The 26382-nt window shown below is 30.4% G+C and overlaps 1 protein-coding gene across 2 annotated transcripts; it reads left to right on the forward strand.

Moving 5' to 3' along the window:
* Positions 1 to 26382, forward strand: LOC100163154 (fatty acid synthase). Of its 2 annotated transcripts, none has more exons than XM_001945252.5 (28): positions 1 to 200; positions 7654 to 7870; positions 10653 to 10805; positions 11571 to 11945; positions 14895 to 15133; positions 15199 to 15429; positions 15505 to 15696; positions 15770 to 15892; positions 16043 to 16273; positions 16353 to 16542; positions 16629 to 16858; positions 17364 to 17501; positions 17572 to 17744; positions 17824 to 17968; positions 19396 to 19509; positions 19577 to 19685; positions 21079 to 21336; positions 21774 to 21950; positions 22029 to 22183; positions 22333 to 22509; positions 22575 to 22880; positions 23006 to 23460; positions 23521 to 23644; positions 23720 to 23896; positions 23955 to 24134; positions 24208 to 24987; positions 25198 to 25443; positions 25553 to 26382. In XM_001945252.5, exons 2-28 carry the CDS (start codon positions 7669 to 7671, stop codon positions 26012 to 26014), a joined length of 6342 nt encoding a protein of 2113 aa, XP_001945287.2. In that variant the 5' UTR covers positions 1 to 200; positions 7654 to 7668; the 3' UTR covers positions 26015 to 26382. The 2 variants fall into 2 exon arrangements, with proteins under 2 accessions (XP_001945287.2, XP_008180398.1); XM_008182176.3 differs by having other exon boundaries at positions 22032 to 22183.

Consider the following 26382-nt stretch of genomic DNA (forward strand, 5'->3'; position numbering starts at 1 on the left):
CCACCGTCCGCGCACTTCCGTCAGTAATCTACAGCGGTCCACAGCGATCAATATATTAATAAGTGCACGTCCGCGTCTCCACAATCTTTGGATTATATTATACCGGCTCCGTCATCGTCGTCGTCGAAATTTGCAACGGAGTCTTCGGTCCGCCCCGACCCAAGAGATAAACCAGCAAACAATTTATATCGCAGTACCAAGTAAGTCGTCTGGATGCAATACGGTCGAACGTGGTTGACTCGAAGTTGAAGGGACCGGCCAGAAACTTCGAGTTATCCTGAGAATAATGCGATCGTAAGAAATTCTAGGGACTGGGGAAAAAGTTCGAAGTATCGACGGTTTCAAGTCAACCACGTTCGACTGTATTATTATTTATATTATGACGAGCGCGTGTTTAACGTGACGTAAACCTATATACGTCTTATACGTGATTATAAATCACCGTACTCGAGCGCGGACGTCATGACATTTTCTGGTTCGATTTGTTCTTTTGATGTTAAGAGTTAAAATCATCGATCGAGGGGCTAGTAGTGTTATGATATACTTAGTAGGCATTCGAGAAAAGACGAACGGCGACAGGTTTCGAATTCGTTGGCGTAGCATATAGTTATTTATTTGCGAACATTTTTTCTATTTTTCTGAGATTGCCGATCGATGTGCCATCGACCAAATTACTCTCATTAATTTTTAATCAAAAATTATAATATATAAGTGTCTAGTGCGAATAAAATGTTATTGCTGCGTTCGAGCGTCGATGGAAGTTTTTGGATTCGCCCAGACGAACCATCCGCAGGCTCTGGATTAGGTACCTGTGATTTGTTTTCACGTGATCGCGAGATCAACTCACACAGGTCGTTTAGTACTTTTGTATATCTTATTTTTCTTATCTAATAATTAGGCGCGCAAATATTGAAATATTCAAAGCGCAGACACCGTGAGTGGTACTGAGTGCAAAAATAATATCTGTATATGTACTAAGTATATAAATTTAATATAAAACACGCGATGGGACTAAAATTTGATTTGTATCTCTCATGGTGAGATGGAAGGGTGTCCGCACTGATTGCGAAGTGTCAGATATTTATACATATCGACGTTTTTTCTGTAAGTACCTACCTACGTCTTACCAAAATCTCGGAAATCATCCAGCTGGTTACCGAAAAGTCCCTAGTATATTTTTTGTTCGATCCATTTCATATTCCTATGCTACAGGCAATCGGGAAAATATTATGTTTCGGGGCTGTTAATATTCAATATGTATGTCATAATAATACTATCTTCCCTTTTTATATTGATAAACGAATAACACATTTAATTATTATGTGATCCATACCGCTAGAGGTACAATTTCAACAAAACAACTGGATGTGATAAGATCTAAGTTTGTGTTACGAACATGGATTACAAAATTAGCAACTTTGCCCCACTACTCCCTCATGGACATTGAATAACTATAATCACATGGGTATTAAAAAATAGCTGTGTACTATATGTATTATTCATTTATTAAATATAAATAAATAAAACCAATATATAAAATAAGAACATAATTATGACAAAATGACGAGAGTACTGATTTAAAAAAACCTGTGGTTGCTACGTACACTCAACCCCCCCCCCCCCCCCCCGCCAAATTGCACATAATATTATACGAACTGCTATGTGCCGGTAGATCTTAAACACGGTAAATTTCAATTTAATAATATAATAATAATTTTTATGAAAAAATCATAAGGCAATTTGCTTGCGGCCGTATAGGTGAATGTGTTAAGTGATGTTCGCACATTAAATCCGTATGTGTTAAAAGATCAATGTTACAAGATAACGTTTTGTAAATACTGAAAATGATTGATTATTTAACCTATCCGAACGCGATATAACCTTAATTTATCATTATAATGTTATCGACTCGAATAAATAATAATAATAGTATTAAAAAAATATTATTTTCATTGCTAATAATGTATGTTTTTGTTTTATCGATGATCGGATTCCCGTTCAATTAAATACCGTACAATGTACATTATAATTTATAACTGCACACTTCTACATTTGGGTAAGGTCGAATTATTGTTCTTGTTCCAAACATTCCGGGCAATTTTTAAAATTTTAGAAAGTGGTCAAAAGTTCTAGATGATTACACAGAAATTACATAATAATCACTATTTACTAGTGACGTTTATGGTATATGTACCTACTATATAATATAATTACATATTGAATTTAAAATTTTATCAAAACAATTAATTATATTTTTACACTCAGCAAATAATGTTTATTTCTACTTAAGAGGATGTCGCACCCGCATAAGTTATCTCCGTCTTACACACGTACGGCATAGCAAAAACGTTTTCGCGCGGGAAAACCGAGAAGACTACAGTCATAACTAAGAAACAACATTTTCACCACATATAAAGGAGAACTTTGGCTGTGGACTATTGATTTTTATTTTTTTGATATCACATTTACGAAAACAGTTCTTTTGTTTCAAAATCCATTATTATTTGTGTTTTTCAAACTTTAATACCTTTTTTTGAAGTTCCGATACCGAAAAAATAAAAACGATATTGCGCAGCCAAAGTTCTCCTTTTTATGTGGTGAAAATTTCGTTTCTTAGTTATGACCGTAGTATTCTCGGTTCTTTCCCGCACAAAATAGTTTTTTCTATGTTGTAAATTTGTAAGACGGAGAGACACAATATGCGGGTGAAACGTCCTCTCAAAGGTTTGGACCTACTACTGTCAATGTCATTATAAGGTATTGTCGTATTGATTATAGATATATATATAGGTATAATACAGGTATAATGTATAACAATGTGTAATATTATGCACTTAAGCATTATGTTTTGCGTATCAATGTCAAACTGGAATAAGAAATTAAAAATGTACCTATATTATAATTGTCATTCAAAAAGTAAAAACTTAAAAAATAATAGCCATGAAAAATAGTAAAAAATAAAATATATTATGGTATTAATATATAGTAATATATTATATTGTCTGTTTTTCTAAAGAACGCTTTTTTAACATTCTTAAGATTTAGGGCAGTGGGTTAGGTTATAACCTAACCTATATTTTGCAGAATGTCGATCGTTACAGAGGTCCGCTCGAAATCGTTTTCCAGCGATTTTCAATTTAATGGCATGATGCGTACTATATAATATCATTGAAATCTTGATTCAATTTTTTTAGATATTAATTAGGGTAATAAATCTGTTAAAAATTATGTTATACCTATGATAATGATCAGTATATGTTATAAATTAAAACGAATACTATTTATTAATACATATTATTGATTAATTAATATGTAATACAACGTATAATATGATGATTGTATATATTTAATCAACGTTAATATATACACCTATGATACATTCAAATATTAAATATAATATTAATTTAGAACAAGTTTATACACTAATATTATAAAAGTGTCTGTTATTAAAATATTTCGCTGACACATAGAATATAATACAGAACCTACCCATATGTCAATTGTGTTGAACAATTTTGCGTTTTTGCTAAACCAAAACGGCAACGATTGTGATTAATCAGATGTATGCCGAATAAGTGACTCCAATTCAATCTTTTCTGAATGCATACAGGTATAATTCTGATCTTGGAAACAAAGTGTTTTTTAATAATTGGACGAGTTAATAAAATTAATATTTTTTAATGGCTGAAGGTCTTTTTCTTCTCGATTCCATCATGCCCGCACGCAACATTAATTGATTTATAAGATTAGGTACGTATTTTTATTACCTATAGGTACCGATCCATTCTTTAAATTCAAGAATCAGGTAGGTATTTCATATAATTCAAATTAATAATATTTTGTTAACTTTATATATGCAAATTTATTGAAAATTCAACCAAATTACTCATAAATGTCGAATAAAGGTCAATTTGAAGTCGAATGTATAACAGTAATATTTTAATTTATAATAACATAATATAATATTGTATACGATTTAGACTTTATAAGGAAAATAGACTGGATTCGGAGATAAGGGGGTTTCAATGTTCGAAGTCCAATCCAATTTTTTTTTCTCTGTTTACCCGCTCCAACCAGAAAAAAACATTTAATATTGTTTAGTGAAGTTATTTTAAGAATTTCCATTTAATTGTGAATTAAATTATCAAAAAAATGTTAGGATTCTAAACAAACAGCGCTTTGGTTATTTAATTTTAATTTTTAAGACAAAATATATTTTATACAAGTTTGAATTTTCTTCAAGATATTTATCTATAATAATATGATACTATTTTAGCTTCTATAGCTTTTTCTATAGAATCGTAAATTTAAAAAGAAAAATGTCTGGTCTTCGTTATTATTATATAAGAATTTCAATATGTTTCAATATATTAGAATATTATTATTAGAACTACCTATATACATTCAAAATTCAGTTACGTACTTCATATTGGTTTTTGTAACAATTTATTATAATAAATTTAGCAAATCGATATGATATTATTATTATTATCTATTGAATAGTATTTTATCATTTAATTATAATAATATATTGGCTTAAATAAGGCATTAATTAAGACACTTTAATATCGTTTACAAACTTGTCATAAAATTACATTTTAATTAATATAAAAAAATAATAGTGTGATGACTAGAGTCCGGATTTATATACACAAAAAGACCTCAAAATATGCTTCTAAAAATGCTCTAATATGCTACAAAATATGCACTTAAAATTGAACCGAAAACATTTTATTTAAAATTATGTAAAAAATAAGTATTAATTAATTAAGTAATTTTTTTTTTTTCGTATGGCTGGTATACAAATCAACACAGTTAAGGCCACAATATATATCGAATATAAATCAAAACATGAGTATAAAATAAAAATAAAATAACTACAGTTAAAAATATAAATATAAAATGTAAATAGTTAAATAAATAAGTAATGATAGTAGGGGCACATGGTTATTGTTTACAGATAAAATCCATAGTCATAAGGCAATGTCTAGCTCTCGAATCAATTCTAATGCTTCATTATTTGCCGCATGAATTCCCTCAATGCCCCGGTTGAATCTCCTTTTCGGGCAATCTTCCACAATATGGTGTATTGTTTGGTTATCGTGACCGCAATCACACGTAGGGCTGTCCTTAAGACCCCATTTGGGCATCATGGAGCCGCACCGGCCGTGACCAGTTCGAATTCTGTTAAGTACGGACCATACATCTCGTGGTAAATCCATGCCTTCTACACCTTTATTAGGGTCTGGTACTAGACCATTATTTTTTACATCAGTTGATGTCCAGTTTTCGCACCATTCTTTTGTACCCTCAAAGTTTGATAGTGCTAACTCCTTAGCTGTGCTGCACGGGGGCTTTCTTGATTTTAGCCTGAGGTTAGGTGTATTTATCAGCATAATAGTTAATTTTAGTTAAATTTTATTTTTAAAGCAAACTCTTTTCTTTCTGCTAATAAAGTGATAAAATTTATTCTTGGAATGTTTAATAATATTGTTAACTATTATCGAAACAAAAAAAAAAAAAAGGTAGGCAAGTGGATGTCGCTCTGCTGTATAGTAGGTTACAAGTGGGTAACTGTAATGGGTGATGTTAAATTTGAATTCCATGATATAATATCATTGTATAAGAGAAACGATTCTGAGCGAAAACGGTCAATCAGCCTATGATATTACTAAGTATATTTGATGATATTATTGTGAATTAAGTAATTTATATTATATAACCTATTTACGTGGAACCTTGTTTTAAATTTTCAATTCTTAGCTATAAAAGTTGAACATCTTATACATTTTAACTACAAAATAATTATTAAAATTTAAATTTAATGCATTTTGCCGAAATTTGAATTTTAAGTACTTATAAAAAAAATTTGAGCCTATGTATTTTTAATATTTTTCAACTGCCATTTAAGCAATATATCAGAAGCCTTGTATTAAACGCTTTTTGACCCAACAAATACAATTTTACTGACATTATAGAAAAAAAAACACAAAATAATTTAAAACTAACAATGCTCGTAACAGCTCAAAAAGAGTCAAAATATTTTCAAAATTTTATGGTGTATAGTAAATGAGAATATAAATATTAAGTGAAATTTTCGTGTATCTACTCTTATTAGTTTTTGAATTATAACAAAATAACAAAATCGCTACAAGAGAAATCGAGTGAATATCCAATATTGTAAAAATATGAACTTCAATCGCTCATAAAAATTTAATTTGATTTGCTTTTGGGCATATTTTTTTTGATAAAGGTAGACAAACTTATGAATAATCTTGTATTACATTTTCAAATCTTAGATTTAAAAAGAAAAAAATTATGAATTCTTAACTCAAAATAATTTGCTAATTTTCGTGATTTTTCCGTATTTTTTCAAGATTTGAACTTAAAATGCTTATAAAAAAAACTTTGACTAAGGATTTTTATTTTTTTTTTAATTTCATTGTAACAATATAGTAGGAGCTTTGTATTAAACTTGCAAGCTTTTTTACACAACAAATAAAATTTTATTGATAGGTATTAATAGAAAAAAACCTAAAAAAGTTGGAAACTAAGTATATCCGTAAACAGCTAAAAACAAGTCAAAATATTTTGAAAATGTTTTCATGTAAAGAAAAGGCTGATATAAACATTCAGTGATAATTGCAAGTATTTACAATCATTTGTTTTAGAGTAACACCAAAAGCCAAAAATCGATTTTGTTAAAAAAAGATTTTGCCTAAAAATTTCCGTTTTTCCTTGATTTTTATTTTGGTTTTCCGGGCGCTTTAAAAAACTATTTTACTAATTTTACTCCCAAAAGTACTAACTAGATTCACTTTCCCATTGAACAAGGTACTGAAGTCGAAAATCGAACCATTATTTTCGACTACTACCTAATCGTGTACACAGACTTTAAGAAGACTTTGTTATTTTTAAAGCATACTGTTTAATTATACACGTTGGTACGTTGACTATCATAAATAAATATTATATTTTATATATTAACATCAACGATCAACCACTATAAAGTGGCATAAACGGAATCAATGATATAGTATAATGTCGTCGCTTGAAATTAGTCTTAATTTACATTCCGTAGGTACAACATTTTTCCGGAAAAATCGATTGTCTAGATTTCTTGTGTCGCTTTTCCTTCCATATTCTACACCCTACACGTAGCACTCTAACTGTAAATACATTTTACTTGAATATGGAAGTAACGAACTATTATGCGAACAACTTAAACAACTTTACCAGCAATAGAACAATGTACCTAATTTTATAATGAATTAAATATTGATTATTTTGTTTTCACTTCCTTATTTAAAACTTATTGTAATTTATTTTTAATATTTCATAATTATATACTGACCACTGTGTTATTTATCTTTGTATTTAACATTTATCTATGAACGATTGTTTTTGTTATATTGTGTATGTACCTACTAAGGCCTGTTCCGTTTAAAATTAAATATAACAAAAAGATAATTTATTACACATAATCTACTATACCTAACATTTTATTGTGTCTATCTACAACACCCCTCCCCCATACGAGTTTGCCTATACGTCAAAGAATAATTTGCCTAAAATTGTATTTTATAATAATATTTTATATTGGTTTTATAACAAACGAATAATATTTATCTGTTTATCATAATGTTTTAATAGCCAAAGGCAGCTACTATGCCAGCAAGGTCCCCAGCTAGTCAACTACAAACCGGAAATGGGGCTGTAAACGGTAATATTCCACACTCTGGAAACGATGAAGTGGTCATCAGTGGAATATCCGGACGTCTTCCGGAGTCCAATTCAATCGCCGAATTCAGAGAAAACCTGTTCGCTGGTGTAGATATGGTCACTGACGACGATCGACGTTGGCCGGCCGGTAAGTAATATACAATATAATATACATATACCAATTATATCTACACATTATTATTTGTATTATTATTGGGTTTAACACTAAGTGATCGTGTGAACGTATAATTTATAATGCAAAATTACAAAATGTAATTCCATATAACATATTTAGGTATATATACGACACTATAAGTACTTATACTTACTATATTCTATATAATATAGGTAGTAGGTAGGGGTACCATTTTTTATTGTCACAAATAACAAAATATATCGGATGAATGTTATGAACAATTGATAAAATAATAATATTACTGATAAAGTGTAGAAAATAATGATGAATTATTAAAAAAAAATAATAGTTTTACTTACAACCTACCTAAATAATATTATGGGAACTATAGTCTATAATGCTATAATATATAACCTGACTTTGCTTGGGTAAAACGTGGTAAAAGTATAAAACGTCAACAAATCTAAAATTGTAGCTAAATGTGTTTTTTTAATGCCCCTTTGTAGTATATTAAAACATAATTTATAAAAATTCGACTGGGGGAAAAAATAAATATAAAATGTGCACTATATACCTACCTACCTATTGGATATTGGTGTATCTCGATCTTAGTGTACCTACCTCAATTCACGGAGAAATTGGCGACTGTGAGATACCTTGCTTTGTGAACTTATTTGACCGAGATAGACAAATGTTATATTTTTGAACGTGGTTAAAACTAAAATCTAATTTTTATCTGTTATTTTTTTCAACATTGGTAAAGTATTTTTTTAAGCCCATAAGCTACATACATAGGGATATAGCCTCATATACAGGGTTATTCACCAAGCATGATCATCTAATTTTTTTTCAATAATGCAGTAGTCATTCGAAATCCGATTTTTGGAATTTTTAAATTCAAGTACTTAAATACCATATTTTCAAATACTTCAGATTTTTTGTAGATATTTTGTACTACGTACCTATGAAGTATTCTGTTTGGATACAAACTTCTTTTTTTTTTTTCAAATGAGAATCCCACATTTCAACTGTAAATTATTCAGTGGAAAATTTTTTGAAAAATTTGGCTTATCAGAATCGAAATCCATATGACTAGTTTTTGAATTATTTAACGCTTTGTGCTCTAAAGATAAAAGTCCATGGTAATGAATTATAAAATATGGTGGCTATAGTGATTTGAAAATTGTAGTCATTAATATTAATCTGTTAACTTGAACAATTTGTAAAAATGGCCTAAGTATAATAAATACTAGTTACGTCTAATATTACGTCTATTTTATATTTTTGTAAAACCATTTTTAAGGAATATTATCCTTAGTACAAACATTATAATAGGTAAGAAATTACTCATTTAGATTTTGAATTAGGTAGGTACATCAAAATTTAAAAAAACAATTATCCACTAAGTAATTTACTATAAAAAAGCGGGTTCTCATTTGAAAAACAGAAGTTTGTATCACCACAGGAAGCTCCTAACGCGGAAATACGTACCTATGTACGGTCGTACATAATGATTATGGAAACGTTTTCCTTTCTATTTTTAATTTTGTTTGTTCATGTCTTGTAGTTGCAATTGATTACCATAAAAACTATTTTATTTTCTGTAACTAATATCAACTCTAAATAAACAAAAAAATATTAGATTTTTGGGATCTTATCACATAATTGGACTACGTCCCAATACAAAAATCAATGGGAGCACCAACTGAATCTGATATGAGATTACCGAGTAGGTAACAATAATCACAGTAATTTTTAACTGTTTCATTTTCTATGTGTCAACAAAATGTCTTTACCCCTCATGTATAGCGGTCAATACTGAATTTCATTTTTATCATTTTGTAACATAAATAATAATAATAATAATAATAAAAATAATCAAAATAATAGGCATGATGAACCATAATAGAAATAACGATCGAAAAGAAATGCAAGTAAAAATAGAAAAAATGGTATGAATATATAATATTTACTTACAAAATCAAGTTTATAAAAGGAGAAACAAAATGCAAAAATAATGAACAAAGATAGCATAATATATAATAATAATATACTAATAATAATATACTAATATAGTTTTATATATGACAATGTAAGGATGTCATTACTTATATGCCATATTTCTACTTATTTTAATAGTAATATAATAATATGTAACCAATGGCAGCCAATCATATAAACAAAATATTTGTTTTTCGTGAACCAAAACAAAATTCATGTGTTAGCTCATTTTTAAAATATGAAATTGTGGTAGGTATGAAGGTATCATGAAAATATCAAGACGACTCTAGCTATCATAATTTTGGCTGTATGTTGATTAGTCAGCCAGGACATCTTCATTTATAATGTATACACATTACACAGATACATTACATTTTTTATCTATTCGATAAGCACCTATTTTAAATTTTAAATTATTATTATTTAATATAGTAATTCCTGACGAATACACGATTTACAATAATTCATTACAAGAAAAATAAATCACAACATGTAAATGATATATTGATACATAAATCGGAGAATGGAGTAAAAGTATTTCGTTTTTATGTCTTCCCACTTAGATAATAGTGAATAATGTACGATATCATGTCTAGACTGTCTATAAATGTCTATACTCGGTAAACGTTGATAAAATAACACTAATATTTTTTATTTATGGCACTGACTATACGCAATGCTTCTACGATAATTAAATACAAGTTAGCAAAAATCACCTATTCACACTGACCTATCTCTTCCAAATTTATCATATAATATTACTCATATTTGGTATTGAATTTATTTATTCAAGGTCTTTACGGCCTACCGTCAAGGACGGGAAAACTCAAGGGATTGGAATATTTTGATGCCAGTTTTTTCGGAGTGCACGCTAAACAGGCTGAAGTCATGGACCCGCAGTTAAGATTGCTTTTAGAATCGACCTATGAATGTATCGTGGACGCTGGTAAGCTATAAATCATTATATTTATTTAATTTAATCTCCTATATCTGCCATTAGTTGTTTACACAAGATTCAAAAATAGTATTAAATAAAGAACATTTCGGAAAAATTTTAACGACGATATATAGGTAGTAGGTACCTACTGCAAACTGCAGCAAGTGATACAATATTTATGCGTGACGATGTTTTCATGTACACCAGACACCTATCTAATATAATATACATAAATAAAAGAGTTTCTGTTTTTGATCATTTTTTCTTATTGGTAAATCATATAACAAATACCAAGACTCGGGATTCTACGCATTTATATATTTGTCTGGAAGGTGAATAACAGAAATCTGATTCAATTAGCTTTTTAAATTTACGGATAAACATTTTTTGAGCATAGTTTTGAATGTTTTTTCCCGTAACTACATACCTAATATTGAATGATATTTTGTTGATTTTTAGAATAACAAAATTATTGAACAATATGAAAAATGTATTCCTAAGTCTTAATGCGATAAAAAATATCATCTGTTCTCTTCGGTGTTATCAATCATGAAAACATTTAAAATCAAAATTAGACTGCATATATTTTCAACTCTTATGTTATCATTGCATATTTCAAATGTATTAAGTGCACAATGCGTTTCTATACCAATATAAGCCATACGTAAGACACGATAAATCGCGTGCGAGACGACCATAATATGCGTTAATTCTTGTACAAACCGAGGACAAGGTGAACACCACTATATTATAGCACTCTGAACACTTCCACAGGCGTGAATCCGGACGAAATGCGTGGATCGAAAACCGGAGTGTTTGTGGGCACGTTTCAAAGTGAGACGGACGACTACTGGGGCCGAGTGCAGGAGCGCGTCAACGGTTACGGGCTCACCGGATGTTGCCGGGCCATGTTCCCCAACCGGATCTCGTACACGTTCGATTTCAATGGGCCCAGTTACGCAGTGGACACGGCCTGTTCCGGCAGCCTGTTCGCTCTGTCGCAAGCATTACATGCCATCCGGAGCGGACAGTGTGAGGCGGCCGTGGTGGGTGGCGTCAACCTATTGCTCAAGCCCACCAACTCGTTGCAGTTCCACAAGTTGAGCATGCTGTCGTCAAAAGGGATGTGTCGGGCCTTCGACGCGTCCGGTACGTAGTTTTGTTTGTTTTTATCGTCATAAGCAGGCCCCAGATTTATATGCATTGGTATGTTATTTTAGATTCTGAACGAAGTGATGAATGTATTGATTTTACAATGATGTGTGTTTTTTTTTTTTTTTTTTTTTGTGTCTGACGACAACTTTTGAAGCAGTAAAAATGCTTCGATTTTCAAAAGTTGTACCTTTTCTGAAAGGAAAGTGAATCTAGTTGGTACTTTGGGGGGTCAAAAGTGAAAATTTCCCAATACTTTTCAAAAGCGGCAGGAAAAACCTTAAAAAAATAACGGAAAAACGCGAATTTTTACGCAAAACCAATTTTTGACAAAAACGAAAACTTAATTTTACTGTAACTCAAAAAATAATTATTGTAAGCACTTGAAATTTGCAACAGATGTTTATATTAGCGTTGTCTATACAGGGTTAAATTTTCAAAGTGTTTCGACTTTTTTTGAGCTATTTATAGACAAATGAAATTTTCAATTTTTCTAAGTATTTTTTTTTAAAATAACGATAAAAAATTTTTGGTTGGATAGAAAACTGAAAATTTAATACAAGGTTTCTTATAAGTTGTTCTCACAGTGATAAAAAAAAATCCAAAATCGTTAGTCACAATTTTTTTTTATAAGTGCTTAAAGTTTAAATTTATACGAAATATGTCAAAATTGCGAAAATTTGCAAGTAATTTTGTGGTTGAAAAATCGTAAAATTTTTTTCTTTTATAACTAAGCTTTTAAAATTTGGTACAAGGTTCTCCATAAGTTTTTCTTTAAATATCTGTAAAAAAAACTCAACCGGACTAAGACAAAAAATTTTTAGAAGTGTTTGAAATTTAAATTTTTACAAAACCGCATTAAATAACGGTTTAGCCTCAAACGATTTTTGATATTTGTTATTATTCAAAAAGTATGAGTCGTAGACACTTGAAAATTTTACCAGTTGTTTAAATTGACATTTTCTTTATATAGTTTTATTTTCAAAATATTTCACTAATTTTTAATCTATTTATAGGCAATTGAAATAATCGATTTTTTTTGATTTTTTTTTTATAAATGTTGATAAAAAAAAATTAGCTGGGACAAAATACTTGAAAATTTAATAGAAGGGTCCACATATGTTGTCCTAACTCCCATTCAAAAATTATAAAAATACATAGGCACAATTTTTTTTTATAAGCATTTAAAGTTCAAATTTTGACTAAATACGTAAAAATTACGGCAATGTTCAAATAATCTTAAACAGAAATTCATAAAAGTTTTTCTTTTTAATTCTAACATTTGGAAATTTAATACAAGGCTCCTAACATATTTTTACAATAGCAGTTGCAAAATAAAAGGAATACATTGTCACAATTTTTATTTATAAGCATTTAAAGTTCAAATTTTGACAACATATTATGTAAAAATCACGAAAATTCGTAAATTATTTTATGCTAGAAATTCATAAAAAATTTTCCTTTTATATCTAAGATTTCAAAATTTAATACAAGGCTCATAATATATTTTTACAATAGCAATTGAAAAATAAAAGAAATATATAATCACGATTTTTTTTTTATAAGCATTTAAAGTTCAAATTTTGACTAAATACGTAAAAATTACGGCAATGTTCAAATTATCTTAGACAGAAATTCATAAAAGTTTTTCTTTTTAATTCTAAGATTTGGAAATTTAATACAAGGCTCCTAACATATTTTTACAATAGCAGTTGCAAAATAAAAGGAATACATTGTCACAATTTTTATTTATAAGCATTTAAAGTTCAAATTTATACGAAATATGTCAAAATTGCGAAAATTTGCAAGTAATTTAGTGGTTGAAAAATCGTAAAAATTTTTTCTTTTACAACTAAGTTTTTAAAATTTGGTACAAGGTTCTCCATAAGTTTTTCTTTAAAAATAATATATCCTAGACTGACAAATCATCTCCGTTCAGAATCGTTTTTCGTATACAATGATATAATATCATTGGATTCAAATTTAATTCCATCCATTACAGTAACCCACTTGTAACCTACTGTACAGCAGAGCGACATCCACGACTTACCCGCCTTTTTTTCATTGTCCTTTTAAAAAATTTGGTAAGTAAAATAGGTATTACTAACAAAGTGACATACCTACATATTTTACTATTTTATATTGCATACAGATTCTATCCCTAGGTCGTGAGCATAGCAGGGACGTATTTTGAGTTTTGACGCCCTAAGTTCAGTTTTAAAATTAAATATATTAGGTACCCCATTATTTTTATAATATTAAAAACATATCAGATTATATCAATTAAAACAACGAGTACAATAATAAATATATACCTCTGTCCTATAAGCGGTTATAGGTTTAATATTTAAAATAACTAAATAATAACTAGTAATAAATTATATTCTTAAAATTAAATAGGTAATTTCAATTTTCAAGCGATATAGCTTGAAACAGTAGAAGTTTTCTGTCGTAATCTTATGGCATATATTAGTAAATCATTTTAAATTAACTTTAAACGTAAAAATAATATTTTACCAATTATGATAAGAATAACAAAACGAATAAATAAAAATGTTAAGTTGATTATAATCGTTAAAATATTTTTTTACCTTAGATATGTAAGCGGGTTATATGTAAATAATATAGGTAGATACAATAAATATTTTTTTCGATTATAACCAACTTTAAATGTTTAGCGATCGTGTCTTATTCCAGGATTTTACGGGTTGGGATAAAGATAAAAACTTCTGATTCTGAAAAAAAAAATCAAATTGGACTAATATATTATAGGTACTTAGTAAAAATGTTTATGCTGCTTGTTAAACGTAGAAATGGTAAATAATTTTATTGGTTCGAGAATGTTTTGAGGTAAATGCGTTTCAACAGGCGTAGTACAATTTATTTATCGAAAAAATGATAGTTACGATCATGCCACTTATACATGATCGTTTTTTTTTTTTACAGGGAACGGATACGTGCGGAGTGAAGCTGTAGTAACAGTGTTTTTGCAAAAGACTGGTGTAGCCAGACGAAGTTACGCCACGGTAGTAGAAGCTCTGACCAACAACGACGGGTTCAAAGACCAAGGGATCACTTTCCCGAGTGGAGCTATGCAAAATAAACTCATCCAAGAAGTATACGCCAAATGTGGTGTAAATCCAGCGGAGGTGTCTTACGTAGAAGCTCACGGGACGGGGACTAAAGTATGATGGTTTAATTTTGAGATGAATTATTGACGTTTATTTTATTTCCCGACATGCGGAATTAGGTAGGCGATCCGCAAGAGGTCAATTCTATCGCTGAATTTTTTACCAAGGACCGTACCTCACCACTGTTAATCGGTTCTGTGAAATCGAACATGGGTCACTCTGAGCCTGCTTCTGGCCTCTGTTCGTTGGCAAAAATCGTAATTTCCATGGAAAGCGGTAAAATTCCTGCAAATCTTCATTTTGCTAATCCAAACCCTGACATTCCTGCTCTGTTAGATGGAAAATTACAGGTAAATTACAATTCACTCAATGATTTATGACTGTTGTCATAAACGATTTCTCACCTTAATCATATACATTCGCAGGTTGTGAACAAACACTGGGATTTCAACGGTGGTTATGTGGCTCTCAACTCTTTTGGTTTTGGTGGTGCCAACGCTCACGTGTTGTTAAAGTCTAATTCCAAAACTAAAACCACTCAAATCATAAACCATGTGCCACGTTTGATTGCCGTGTCTGGAAGAACGGAAGAAGCAGTGAACAATATGTTGACAAATGTGCATTACTTTTTAGATTTCATAATTTATTATTATTTTAGTTATTAATTGAATACGTCGTTTTTGTTTTTAGATCACTGAAACGCCATTAGACGATGATTTTGTTTCTTTGTTACACGATATCCATGCTAACAACATTAATGGACACGGTTATAGAGGATATTCAATCCTAGGAAAATCGATTTCTGAAGTGACTGTAAGTTGTTTTATTTCATTTTATTTTAGTTATTTTGTTTTTAATGAATTTTATATTTACTGCCCATGTCATAAAATATATTTATAGACTTTAATACACCGTATTCAATTAATTGATATTAAATTAATAATTATCCTTTAATGGTTGTAGGAAGTAAGATCATATAAAAGACCAGTGTGGTTTATTTTTTCTGGAATGGGGAGTCAATGGGCCGGTATGGTCGAAGGACTCCTTCAATTGGAACCATTTGCCAAAGCCATAAACAGAGCAGCTACTGTTCTTCAAGATGAAGGTATTGATTTGTTGAGCATTCTGAACTCCAAAGATGAAAAAACATTTGACAATATCCTTAACTCGGCTGTATCGATAACATCCATGCAAGTAATATTTTGGTATTTATTCTAATACTTTATTACTTATTACTTTTGGTTAATTCTAAATTTATATTTGACTCATTTAGGTAGCATTGATTGATTTATTGAAATCAATTGGAATTGAACCTAATGGTTTTATCGGCCACTCAGTTGGTGAACTTACTTGTGCTTATGCCGATGGCACGTTTAGCATCGAACAGACAATTTTAATCTCAGCATTGAGAGCCCGTTGTATCTTGGAATCTAAACTAATCCGAGGGTCAATGGCTGCTGTTGGTAAATTACTAAATTATATTTCATTTTTTTGTTATTTTTCCAAATTATTTTACTTTCCATATTACATAATGAGCTTGTGAATTTAGGCTTGTCCTGGGAAGATACTAAAAATAAATTGCCAGCGGATTTGGTAGCCGCCTGTCACAATAGTGAAGACAGTGTAACAATATCTGGCCCTCCTAAAAGCGTCAGTGAATTTGTTAAAACTTGTAAAGCCGAAGGAATATTTGCCAAAGAAGTCAATAGTTCTGGATTTGCTTTCCATTCTAAATATATTGCTGATGCAGAACCAATGCTTCGTAAGCGTTTGGAAAAAGTATGTTATATTTACATGACCTTTATAAACTAAAATTAGCATATTCATAGTATATTCATTTTTTATTCAAAATAAATAACATAATATTATTAATATTTACTTTTAAAAATGTGTATCTTTATATTTTATATTTAAATTCAACCTTAAGCTTATAGTTTAAAATATTAAATGTATTAAGTTATTATTTTTATGAAAGAGTAAAAAACCACAATTTACTGTAACTATGCACATAGTATTACTCATAAATGGGCTTGAGAGTGAAATTGTTGTACACTTGTACTAATTATTTAAAAAAATATATTTTTATTCTCGTAGATCCAGTTAAAAAATGAATGTGTCATTTTCATAAATGTATTACCTAAAATTTGTTTATTATTATTTATTATTTGATCAATTTAAAGATATCCAACAATATGTATGACTGTATACACGTAGAATAAAATGTAATGTATCAATATTTTATAATATATTTGTATTTCATTAATTCTTTTAAAACCAAAAACAGATTTTACAAAACCCAAAACCCCGTTCTTCAAAATGGATTAGTTCATCTATACCCGAAGAATTATGGAACACACCGCTAGCTAAGACGAGTTCAACTGCATACCACGTAAACAATTTACTGTCCCCGGTCTTGTTCCATGTAAGAATATAGTATTATTATTACCTATTGTATGGTATCGCCTATTTATTTTAATGCCATTGTTATTTAGGAAGCTATCCTTCATGTGCCAAAAGACGCTGTTGTTGTTGAAGTCGCTCCACACTCATTGCTTCAAGCCATTTTAAAAAGATCTCTAGGACCAGACTGTTTGTGTATCGGTTTAACCAAGCGTTCAACAAATCCCCAAGGAAATATTTCAGTATTGTTATCAGCCATTGGAAAGTGGGTTTGAATTTTTCTACTTTGATTGACCGAATAGTTGGAAAAGTAATAAACTTTAATGTTGATTATTTTATTTTAGATTATACAATGCTGGACTTCAGCCACAAATAAAAAACTTATACCCAGCTGTATCTTATCCAGTCGCACGTGGAACACCAATGATTCAATCATTGGTTGAGTGGGATCACTCTACTAAATGGACCGTTGCCGAGTTTTTACAAAAGGTAAATACTATAAAATAAACTAAATTATTAATTACTTAGCATATCTTCTTCTTTTCTTCTTTGCCCTTTGAACTCAACTCTATGTACTAGTATTTACCATTTTCTTTCCTTGTGCTCCATCCCTCACCTCTTCTTTAGTCACGCCAGCTATTTGCATATAATTCTATATTCTATCTAACCATCTCTTCTTCCATTTTCCTCTCTCTCTCCCTCACTCTCTTTCTCCCTCTAAATTAATTTTCATAGACAACTTCACTCTTCCAGGGTCACCTAATTTATCCCTATAATTTGACTGAACCATTTCATATATTCTCACTAAGTTTGTCTACAATTGGTACCACTCTTAAACTATTTGCTTCTTATTTTATCCTCATGCAATAAATTCCTACATTTTACTTAAATATAACAAGAACAATAATGTATCTTGTATTTAAGATTACATCTAAGATACACTATAATAATATCAAAAGTATGTACCTACTATAAACCCTATAACCCAATGAGTATACTATAACAATAATTATTCTATGTATTAAAAATCAGAACAAAATTATATTATGTAGTTGTCGATGTTCATATATTATGAGCTTGTCATAATATATGTAGATCGAAATATTTGTCAGTATAATATACTATAGGTAAGTAATAAGTATACATAGTGTATTTGAAGAATAATTGTCTATACCTATATATATAAGCCAAATACTCATCGATATTTCTCAAAAATTAGAAAACGTATGCATTTGATATCAGTATATTATAGTTATGGCCTGTAACATTGTTGGTATTTAGAGTGTACCTACCTGAAGACTGGAAGATTTTATAAAATTAAAATTAAATTATTTTATGTTTAAAAATAATCAACATAATACAGAGTTGTAACAATTAAAAATACATAGGCAGACTGACTACTTTTTAGACGTAAATAGTGTACGTAATAATATGTATTATTATAAAAGTGATTAAGTTACGGTTACAGATAATACTTCTAACTTTGACAATTGATAGGTGGATAATATTTACTACTTATAGTGTCTTATACTACTTATAGTATACATAGTTATCCATAGTGTGAACACGAGCAACGTGATTTGAACGTAATTTTATCAAAAACATTGAAACATGTTCAGTTAGTCAATTATCTTCTTGAGGAATTAATAAAAATAAAAATTTATATTTGTTTTACAATTTATATTTAGCAGAAAGATCTCTGTTCACTAAAACACAATCGACTTTAAGATATTTTAAGGATACTTTATTTTTTATCTTAATCTTAAAATCAATTCAAAATATCTGCATTTGTATTTAAAAATGTGTTAAAAGTATATTATTACAGATCTCAATAAAACATATTGAAGTATATAAACATTGATCACTAATAATCGTTGATTAACAAGAGTTATATACTAATACATGATTAATTGCAGGAAGCTGGATCCGGCGAGTGTGTGATTAAAGTTGATTTAAGTACAGAAGAAGACCAGTTTTTATCTGGGCATGCCATTGATGGAAGAGTATTATTTCCTGCAACAGGATATTTAGTAAGAAAAACCTAAATGACATTTCAGTTTTATTTTTTAACTACAATGTGTATTGTAAAACATGTAGAGTCTTGTATGGAAAACTTTCGCTAAACTTCAAGACAAGAACATCGAAGAGTTCCCGGTTGTTATTGAAAATGTACAGTTTTTGCGCGCTACTATAATGCCTAAAGACGGTAACTATACAAATTATATATACCTAAACAAAACTAAGAAATCATATTATACGCTATAATATTTATAAATTTATATTTAATTAGCTAGTCTGCCCGACGTTGTCCGTGCCAAAGATTTGTTTTTTTTTTAATGTGCATGTCATATTTTTATCTATACTCTATTCCACGAGAGTTGACCCACTTGCGCGCATGCATACTGAGCCGCTGGAACATTCAGACCCATGAGTAGGAGACCGGCGGTCTGTGATTGGTCAGAGATGTTCGGCGATTGGCAGTGCTCGTCATAGTAGGCAGCTGCTACTGGCGACGATCACCATTAGGGCTCCAAAGATGCAGTGGCCTGCGCGGCCGCGACCGGTTTTCGTCGAGCGAGTGGGTCAACTCTCGTGGAATAGAGTATATTAATATTATAATTGTAGATAATATACTATCTAACCAATGACAACCAAATAAATAAAAGAATATTGGTTTTTTGTGAGCTGAAAAAAGTACATGTGTGAGCTACACTTTACTCTTTAGCTAGCTATAATAATGTTAAACCCTTTTCTGCCATATACTCTAAATGTAAAAGCAAATTTAGCCTGGGAAAAAATTAAAAACATGCGGTAATATATATAATATATAGTTATTATATATGATGATATGATATACTATCTTGGTTTTAGTGTACCTCAGTTCCATAGGCGTAGCGTGATGAATTTATGTAAGGGGGATATAACCTATTATGTTTCTGGTACACAACGTATATTTGTAAAAGAATTTACGTGTGAGGGGGGCTATATCTACCTTAGACCCTCTCCCATTCCTATGCTCCTATGCTCAGTTCACGTTCAAATCGTATATTATTTTCATAGATTTTCACAATCAGTATTTTAAAATTAACTAAAAATACATTAAATCTCAAATATCATAGTTAGTACCTAAGTTAATACAATATCTAGCCGTGTTACCTCACATCAACAGCCAAAACGTTTTACAACATTTTCTATTTTGTTTAATTTTATTATAGACGTGAACCTGACTTAGACCTGCTAAAAACTTAAAAATATGTGACGCTATATCCATATATATATATTTTTATAATTGTATTTTACTGGACAGATGGGGCGCCACCTGTATATTCCAATTTTATCTCTCAATATTTTATGGACAGGAGTTGGGTCCGTAAAACTATGATTTAAACCTGCTCCACGATATACATTATACCCTATCGACTATCATTTAAAAAAATAGCATGACTATCGGATGAGTGGTTCCCAAGATCATTAGCATCAAATATATCATTTTAACATTAATTATATATAGAAGAATACAATTTATATATTAATTATATGGGTAAAAATAAATGTGTTAACTAGCAGTAATTGTAGTAATAACATGTTTCATTTTGCAGGAAATGTAAACTTCTCAATCAGCATTTTCGAAGGAACTGGAAATTTTGAGATTTGTGAAGGGGGTTCTGTTGCAGTTACTGGTCACATCTCTGTTCTAGATGACACAGATTTGGAGCAATTAGAAGCTGAACTACCTGTTATCGATATTAATGAAAATGCTCTACCACTTAAATCAGGTGACATATACAAAGACTTGGGTTTGCGAGGATATGATTACAAAGGACTGTTTAAAGGAGTCCAAGAATCTGACAACAAAGGTGATGTATAAATGAATGATTAATAAATAATAGTAGGTATTATACATATTTTTTTAATTATTAACTTATATTAGAATATAATATTTCTTATATATACTTAGGTTTTTATATTTAAGTACATTATGTAATTTTTTATAATATATCTTATATTTTTTTTAAATGTTTAAATGTAAAACCACAAATAATGTACAAATTTATATTTTTTTCTAACTAGCTATACCTATCTTTAAATATTCTTAATGATTGTATAAATATATATTTATTAATTAAAACCACGTAAGTACTAAGTATAAATACGCAACATAATGGGATTTTATAGGTTTTCTTGCTTTATTTCAACTGTAAAGTTTCTATATTATAGAGTTTACTAAAACAAATAAACTCTACCCATTACCATGTACTTAGATACTAATATGTGTATGATAAATTTACAATAGGCGTTCAAGGAAAGTTGGAATGGAATGGGAACTGGATTAGCTATATTGATACAATGCTCCAGTTTTCAATTTTGGGTTTGAAAACCAAAGAGTTATATTTGCCGACGAGAGTGCAAAAAATTATTGTTGATCCCGTTAAGCATTTGAAAATAGTTGAATCCATTGCTGAAAGAAGCCGTAAGTGTTTATTATCTAAATTATTGTTTGTTAACGTCTGATGCGTGCATTTTGGGTATTATAACGTTGGATTTTTAGCAGTCCCCGTTTACATGTACAGAGATATTGGTGTCATTAAATCTGGTGGCATTGAGCTGTGTGGCCTGAAATTAAGCTTAGCTCCAAGAAGACAACAATCGCAGGCAGCTCCTAAATTAGAAAAGTATTCATTTGTACCGTACACTGATGATAAGGTAATTTGTTCAGAAATATATTAAATAATAATTGTAGTTTTTCAAGTTTGAGAAGTTTAATTTATCATTATAATTTTAATATTTTTTATTTTATCATAATAATTTATATACTATACTAATCAATATTTATCGTGACACTTTATTTACAGATTTCTTCGCCTCCAGTCAATATATTAAACATTTTCACTGTTTATCTACAAATTGTTTTAGAAAACAGTGCTGGTGCAATGAAAGTAAAAGTAGTTGAATACGGAGCAGATAAACCATTTGAAGGAATTTATATGCCTAACGTTGTCAACATTCTGGAATCTGAACCCTTGATATCTGTAAGTATTGAAACATAAAATTTAAAACTGTAAAAGCACTCTCATCAATCCATTTATGTTTTCAGTTGGATGCAACCTTAGTTACTGTCCATACACAAGCTATGGCTCCATTTCTGGGACCATTAGAAGTGAAGATTATAAACAAATCATTAGAAAATGGTCCAATTGAATCTAATGCTCATGTGGTTGTCGCGTTTGATGTGTTACAATCAAAAAACAAACTAAATAATTTGGCTGAGACAGTGAAAGACGGTGGCTTTATCATTACATCTGAAGTCAATAATATTTCTCAAAGCCTTTTTGAGAACAGTGATCTTATTTTTATATGCAAGTTATCAGCTGATGATAGAACATTCTATTTATTGAGAAAGGTATGCTTAGTATAGTACATTAAAATATTATTTGATCATGTATCATCTAATTATTCTACTAAACTATAAATCATACTTTACATTGTATTATTTATGTTATTTTTTACTATTATTTTCTGATCTAGGTTATTAAAAATAAAACAGTTTCTGAAGTAATTCAAGTCTCTGAAAAATCGTATGAGTGGGTTGAAACATTAAAATCTGCTCTGAAATTAGCTGAAGCTGATAATAGGAAGAAAATAGTTTTGGTAGCTCAAGGAGAAGAAACTAACGGAATTATCGGTTTGGTGAATTGTGTCAAACAAGAACCTGGTGGTAATAGTGTCAGATCCATTTTCATTCAAGACCCAGCTGCACCAAAGTTCTCTTTGAGCGCTCCCTTGTATACCGAACAACTGAAAAAAGATTTACTGAGCAATGTTTTGAAGCCTAACGGAGTGTGGGGTTCAATGAGGCATTTGAGATTAGAAAACCAACAGAACAAGCCCTTGTTAGAAGTCGAGCATGCTTATATTAATGCATTAACTAGAGGAGATTTAAGCAGTTTAAATTGGATCGAAGGACCTTTATCACATTACAAGTGAGTACTTATTATTTAAGACAGCAAAGTCATAGACTTAAAATGTTAAAAACATTTTAGACCTGAATACAACCCAAATACTGAATTGTGTACTGTTTACTACGCACCATTGAACTTCCGTGACATCATGTTGGCATCTGGAAAACTTCCTCCTGATGCATTGCCTGGGGATTTAGCTGGACAAGTATGTTTTAAAAATTATTATTATTATATTTTGACAACATAATACTCAAAATTATACAATTTTATTTAACATAAGGACTGTATACTCGGACTAGAATTCTCTGGTCGTAACTCTAAAGGTAAAAGAATAATGGGTATGCTCGCTGCTACAGGATTAGCTACAACCGTTCTTGCAGATCCAAAATTCTTGTGGGAAGTACCAAGTAAATGGACTTTGGAAGAAGCATCGACTATACCCGTTGTTTACGGAACTGTAAGAAATTATTTTCATATTTTATCGTGGTAAAATTATTATGTATTTTTTCATTTAGGCATACTATGCACTCTGTGTAAGAGGACAAATGAAACCAGGTAATTCATTGTTAGTGCATGCTGGTACAGGAGGTGTTGGTCAAGCAGCTATTGCTATTGCTTTGCATATGGGTGTTACCGTTTATACCACTGTTGGGAGCAAAGAGAAAAGAGAATTTTTAAAAAATACTTTCCCCAAGGTATTGATTTTTATATTATAGTTCGTATATTTAAAATTTTATAATTTTTTTTTTTTTTTTTACCAACCTCTAGTTAACTGATAAAAATATTTCCAATTCTCGAAACACCAGCTTTGAACGGCATATTTTGAGAGAAACTAAAGGACGTGGTGTAGATCTTGTCTTGAACTCATTATCTGAAGACAAACTTCAAGCATCTGTTCGTTGTTTAGCTAAAGACGGCCGTTTCCTCGAAATCGGAAAACTTGATTTGTCAAACAACAGCCCATTGGGAATGTCCGTTTTCTTAAAAAACACTTCATTCCACGGAATTTTATTGGACTCATTGTTTGATTTAAACTCAACAAATGAGGAAAAGAATGAAGTAGTAAGGTTGCTCAATGAAGGCATACAGAATGGGGCAGTAAGTCCCCTACCTGCAACAGTGTTCACTGAATCTCAGGTGGAACAAGCATTCAGGTATATGGGTTCTGGTAAACATATCGGAAAAGTCGTATTGAAAATCAGAGATGAGGAGTCCACGGCAGTTGTTAAACCAGCAACCAAACTAGTAACTTCAATTCCACGGTCCTACATGAACCCAGACAAAACATATGTGCTTGTCGGAGGGCTTGGAGGATTTGGGTTGGAATTAGCTAACTGGTTGATTGTCAGAGGAGCCAAAAACCTTGTTCTGACGGCTAGAAGTGGAATCACCACTGGTTATCAAGCTGTTTGTGTTAGAAATTGGGAGGAGTCTGGTGTCAATATATTGATCTCCAAGGCAGATTGTTCAACATTAAAAGGAGCTCAACAATTGATTGATGACAGTAACAAATTGGGACCAGTTGGAGGTGTATTCAACTTGGCTGCCGTAAGTAGTTTTAACTATTTTTTCAGGCATATTAAAAAGTTGCAAGTGCCTATTAATGATATATGCACTATATATTATAAACTATGATATATAAAATGTTTATATCTCAAAACATTAAAAAACAATTATATTGTATAATATGTAAATTAGCAATTAATTTAGGTTATTGTTCATTATGATAATTTATAATTGGGAATTAATTATTTTAAGGTATTGAGAGATGCATTCTTAGAAAATCAAACACCACAAGATTTTGAAATCGTGAGCAAACCTAAAGTAATTGGTACTAAAAACTTAGACTCAGTTACCAGGAAGTCTTGCCCCGAACTCGATCACTTTGTTGTGTTCTCATCTGTATCTTGTGGACGTGGTAATGCTGGCCAAACCAACTATGGTTTTGCCAATTCTGTCATGGAAAGAATTTGTGAAGCTAGAAAAGAAGCTGGTCTCCCAGGGGTATGTTGATATAAATAAATAAACAAACAATATAATAAAATATAATTATAATATGTTACTTATTAAAACTATATTAATTTTATATTAATAATTCCCTTACTGTTACTAGTTGGCTATTCAATGGGGAGCAATAGGTGATGTTGGTCTTATCATGGAAACAATGGGAGGAAATGATACAGTTGTCGGCGGTACGTTGCCACAGCGTATGGCATCATGTTTGAGTGCTTTTGATGTATTTTTGCACCATCATGAACCTGTTTTGGCGTCGATGGTATTAGCTGATAAGCGAAAGGGTGGATCTGGTGGAGCCACACAAGTGAGCTTGATTGATGCTGTTGCGAACATCTTAGGCGTGAAGGACACAAAGAATATAGATGCATCAGCAACTCTAGCTGACCTTGGCATGGACTCTTTGATGGGTGCTGAAATCAAACAGACTTTGGAGAGAAACTACGATTTGATGTTGAGTATTGGGGAAATCAGAACTCTAACAGCCAAAAGATTACGGGAATTGCAAAGTGATGGAAGTGAATCAGTCGTCGATGCACCCAACGTAGCCACCAATAATTAAAATTAGGCCTGAAAGACTTATCAATGTTAATTTATAAACATTTCTGTCACGTCGTTGTAAATATTTCCAATTCAAATGTTTTCTTTGTATTAATTATACATTGAAAGTGCAAGATATAATTTATTTGATTTGGATTTTAAAATTATTTTAAAATCTTTTTTAGATGATATGTTGTTGCTGAAATATTATATACATTTTAATCAATCTATGTTATTTAATAAATACACTTTAAATGTAATTTATTAATATTGCTTACCTTCGATCGTTTTATATAAATTTCATTTCACTCAAATTTTAGTCTGTATGGTTTACATATACATTTTATTTGGATAAATACCACAAAATAAAGTTGAGTAGTTTATCCATAA

This window comes from Acyrthosiphon pisum, chromosome A1 (genome assembly GCF_005508785.2).
Source record: "Acyrthosiphon pisum isolate AL4f chromosome A1, pea_aphid_22Mar2018_4r6ur, whole genome shotgun sequence".
Lineage (NCBI taxonomy): Eukaryota > Metazoa > Arthropoda > Insecta > Hemiptera > Aphididae > Acyrthosiphon > Acyrthosiphon pisum.

What these genes read in the sequence shown, in the direction of transcription:
- LOC100163154 (XM_001945252.5), top strand. Translation starts at nt 7,669, where the DNA reads ATGCCAGCAAGGTCCCCAGCTAGTCAACTACAAACCGGAAATGGGGCT. An exon ending in CTCACGGGACGGGGACTAAA is followed by an intron (nt 15,134 to 15,198) that starts GTATGATGGTTT and finishes ATGCGGAATTAG; the next exon opens with GTAGGCGATCCGCAAGAGGT. An exon ending in TTCGTAAGCGTTTGGAAAAA is followed by an intron (nt 16,859 to 17,363) that starts GTATGTTATATT and finishes AACCAAAAACAG; the next exon opens with ATTTTACAAAACCCAAAACC.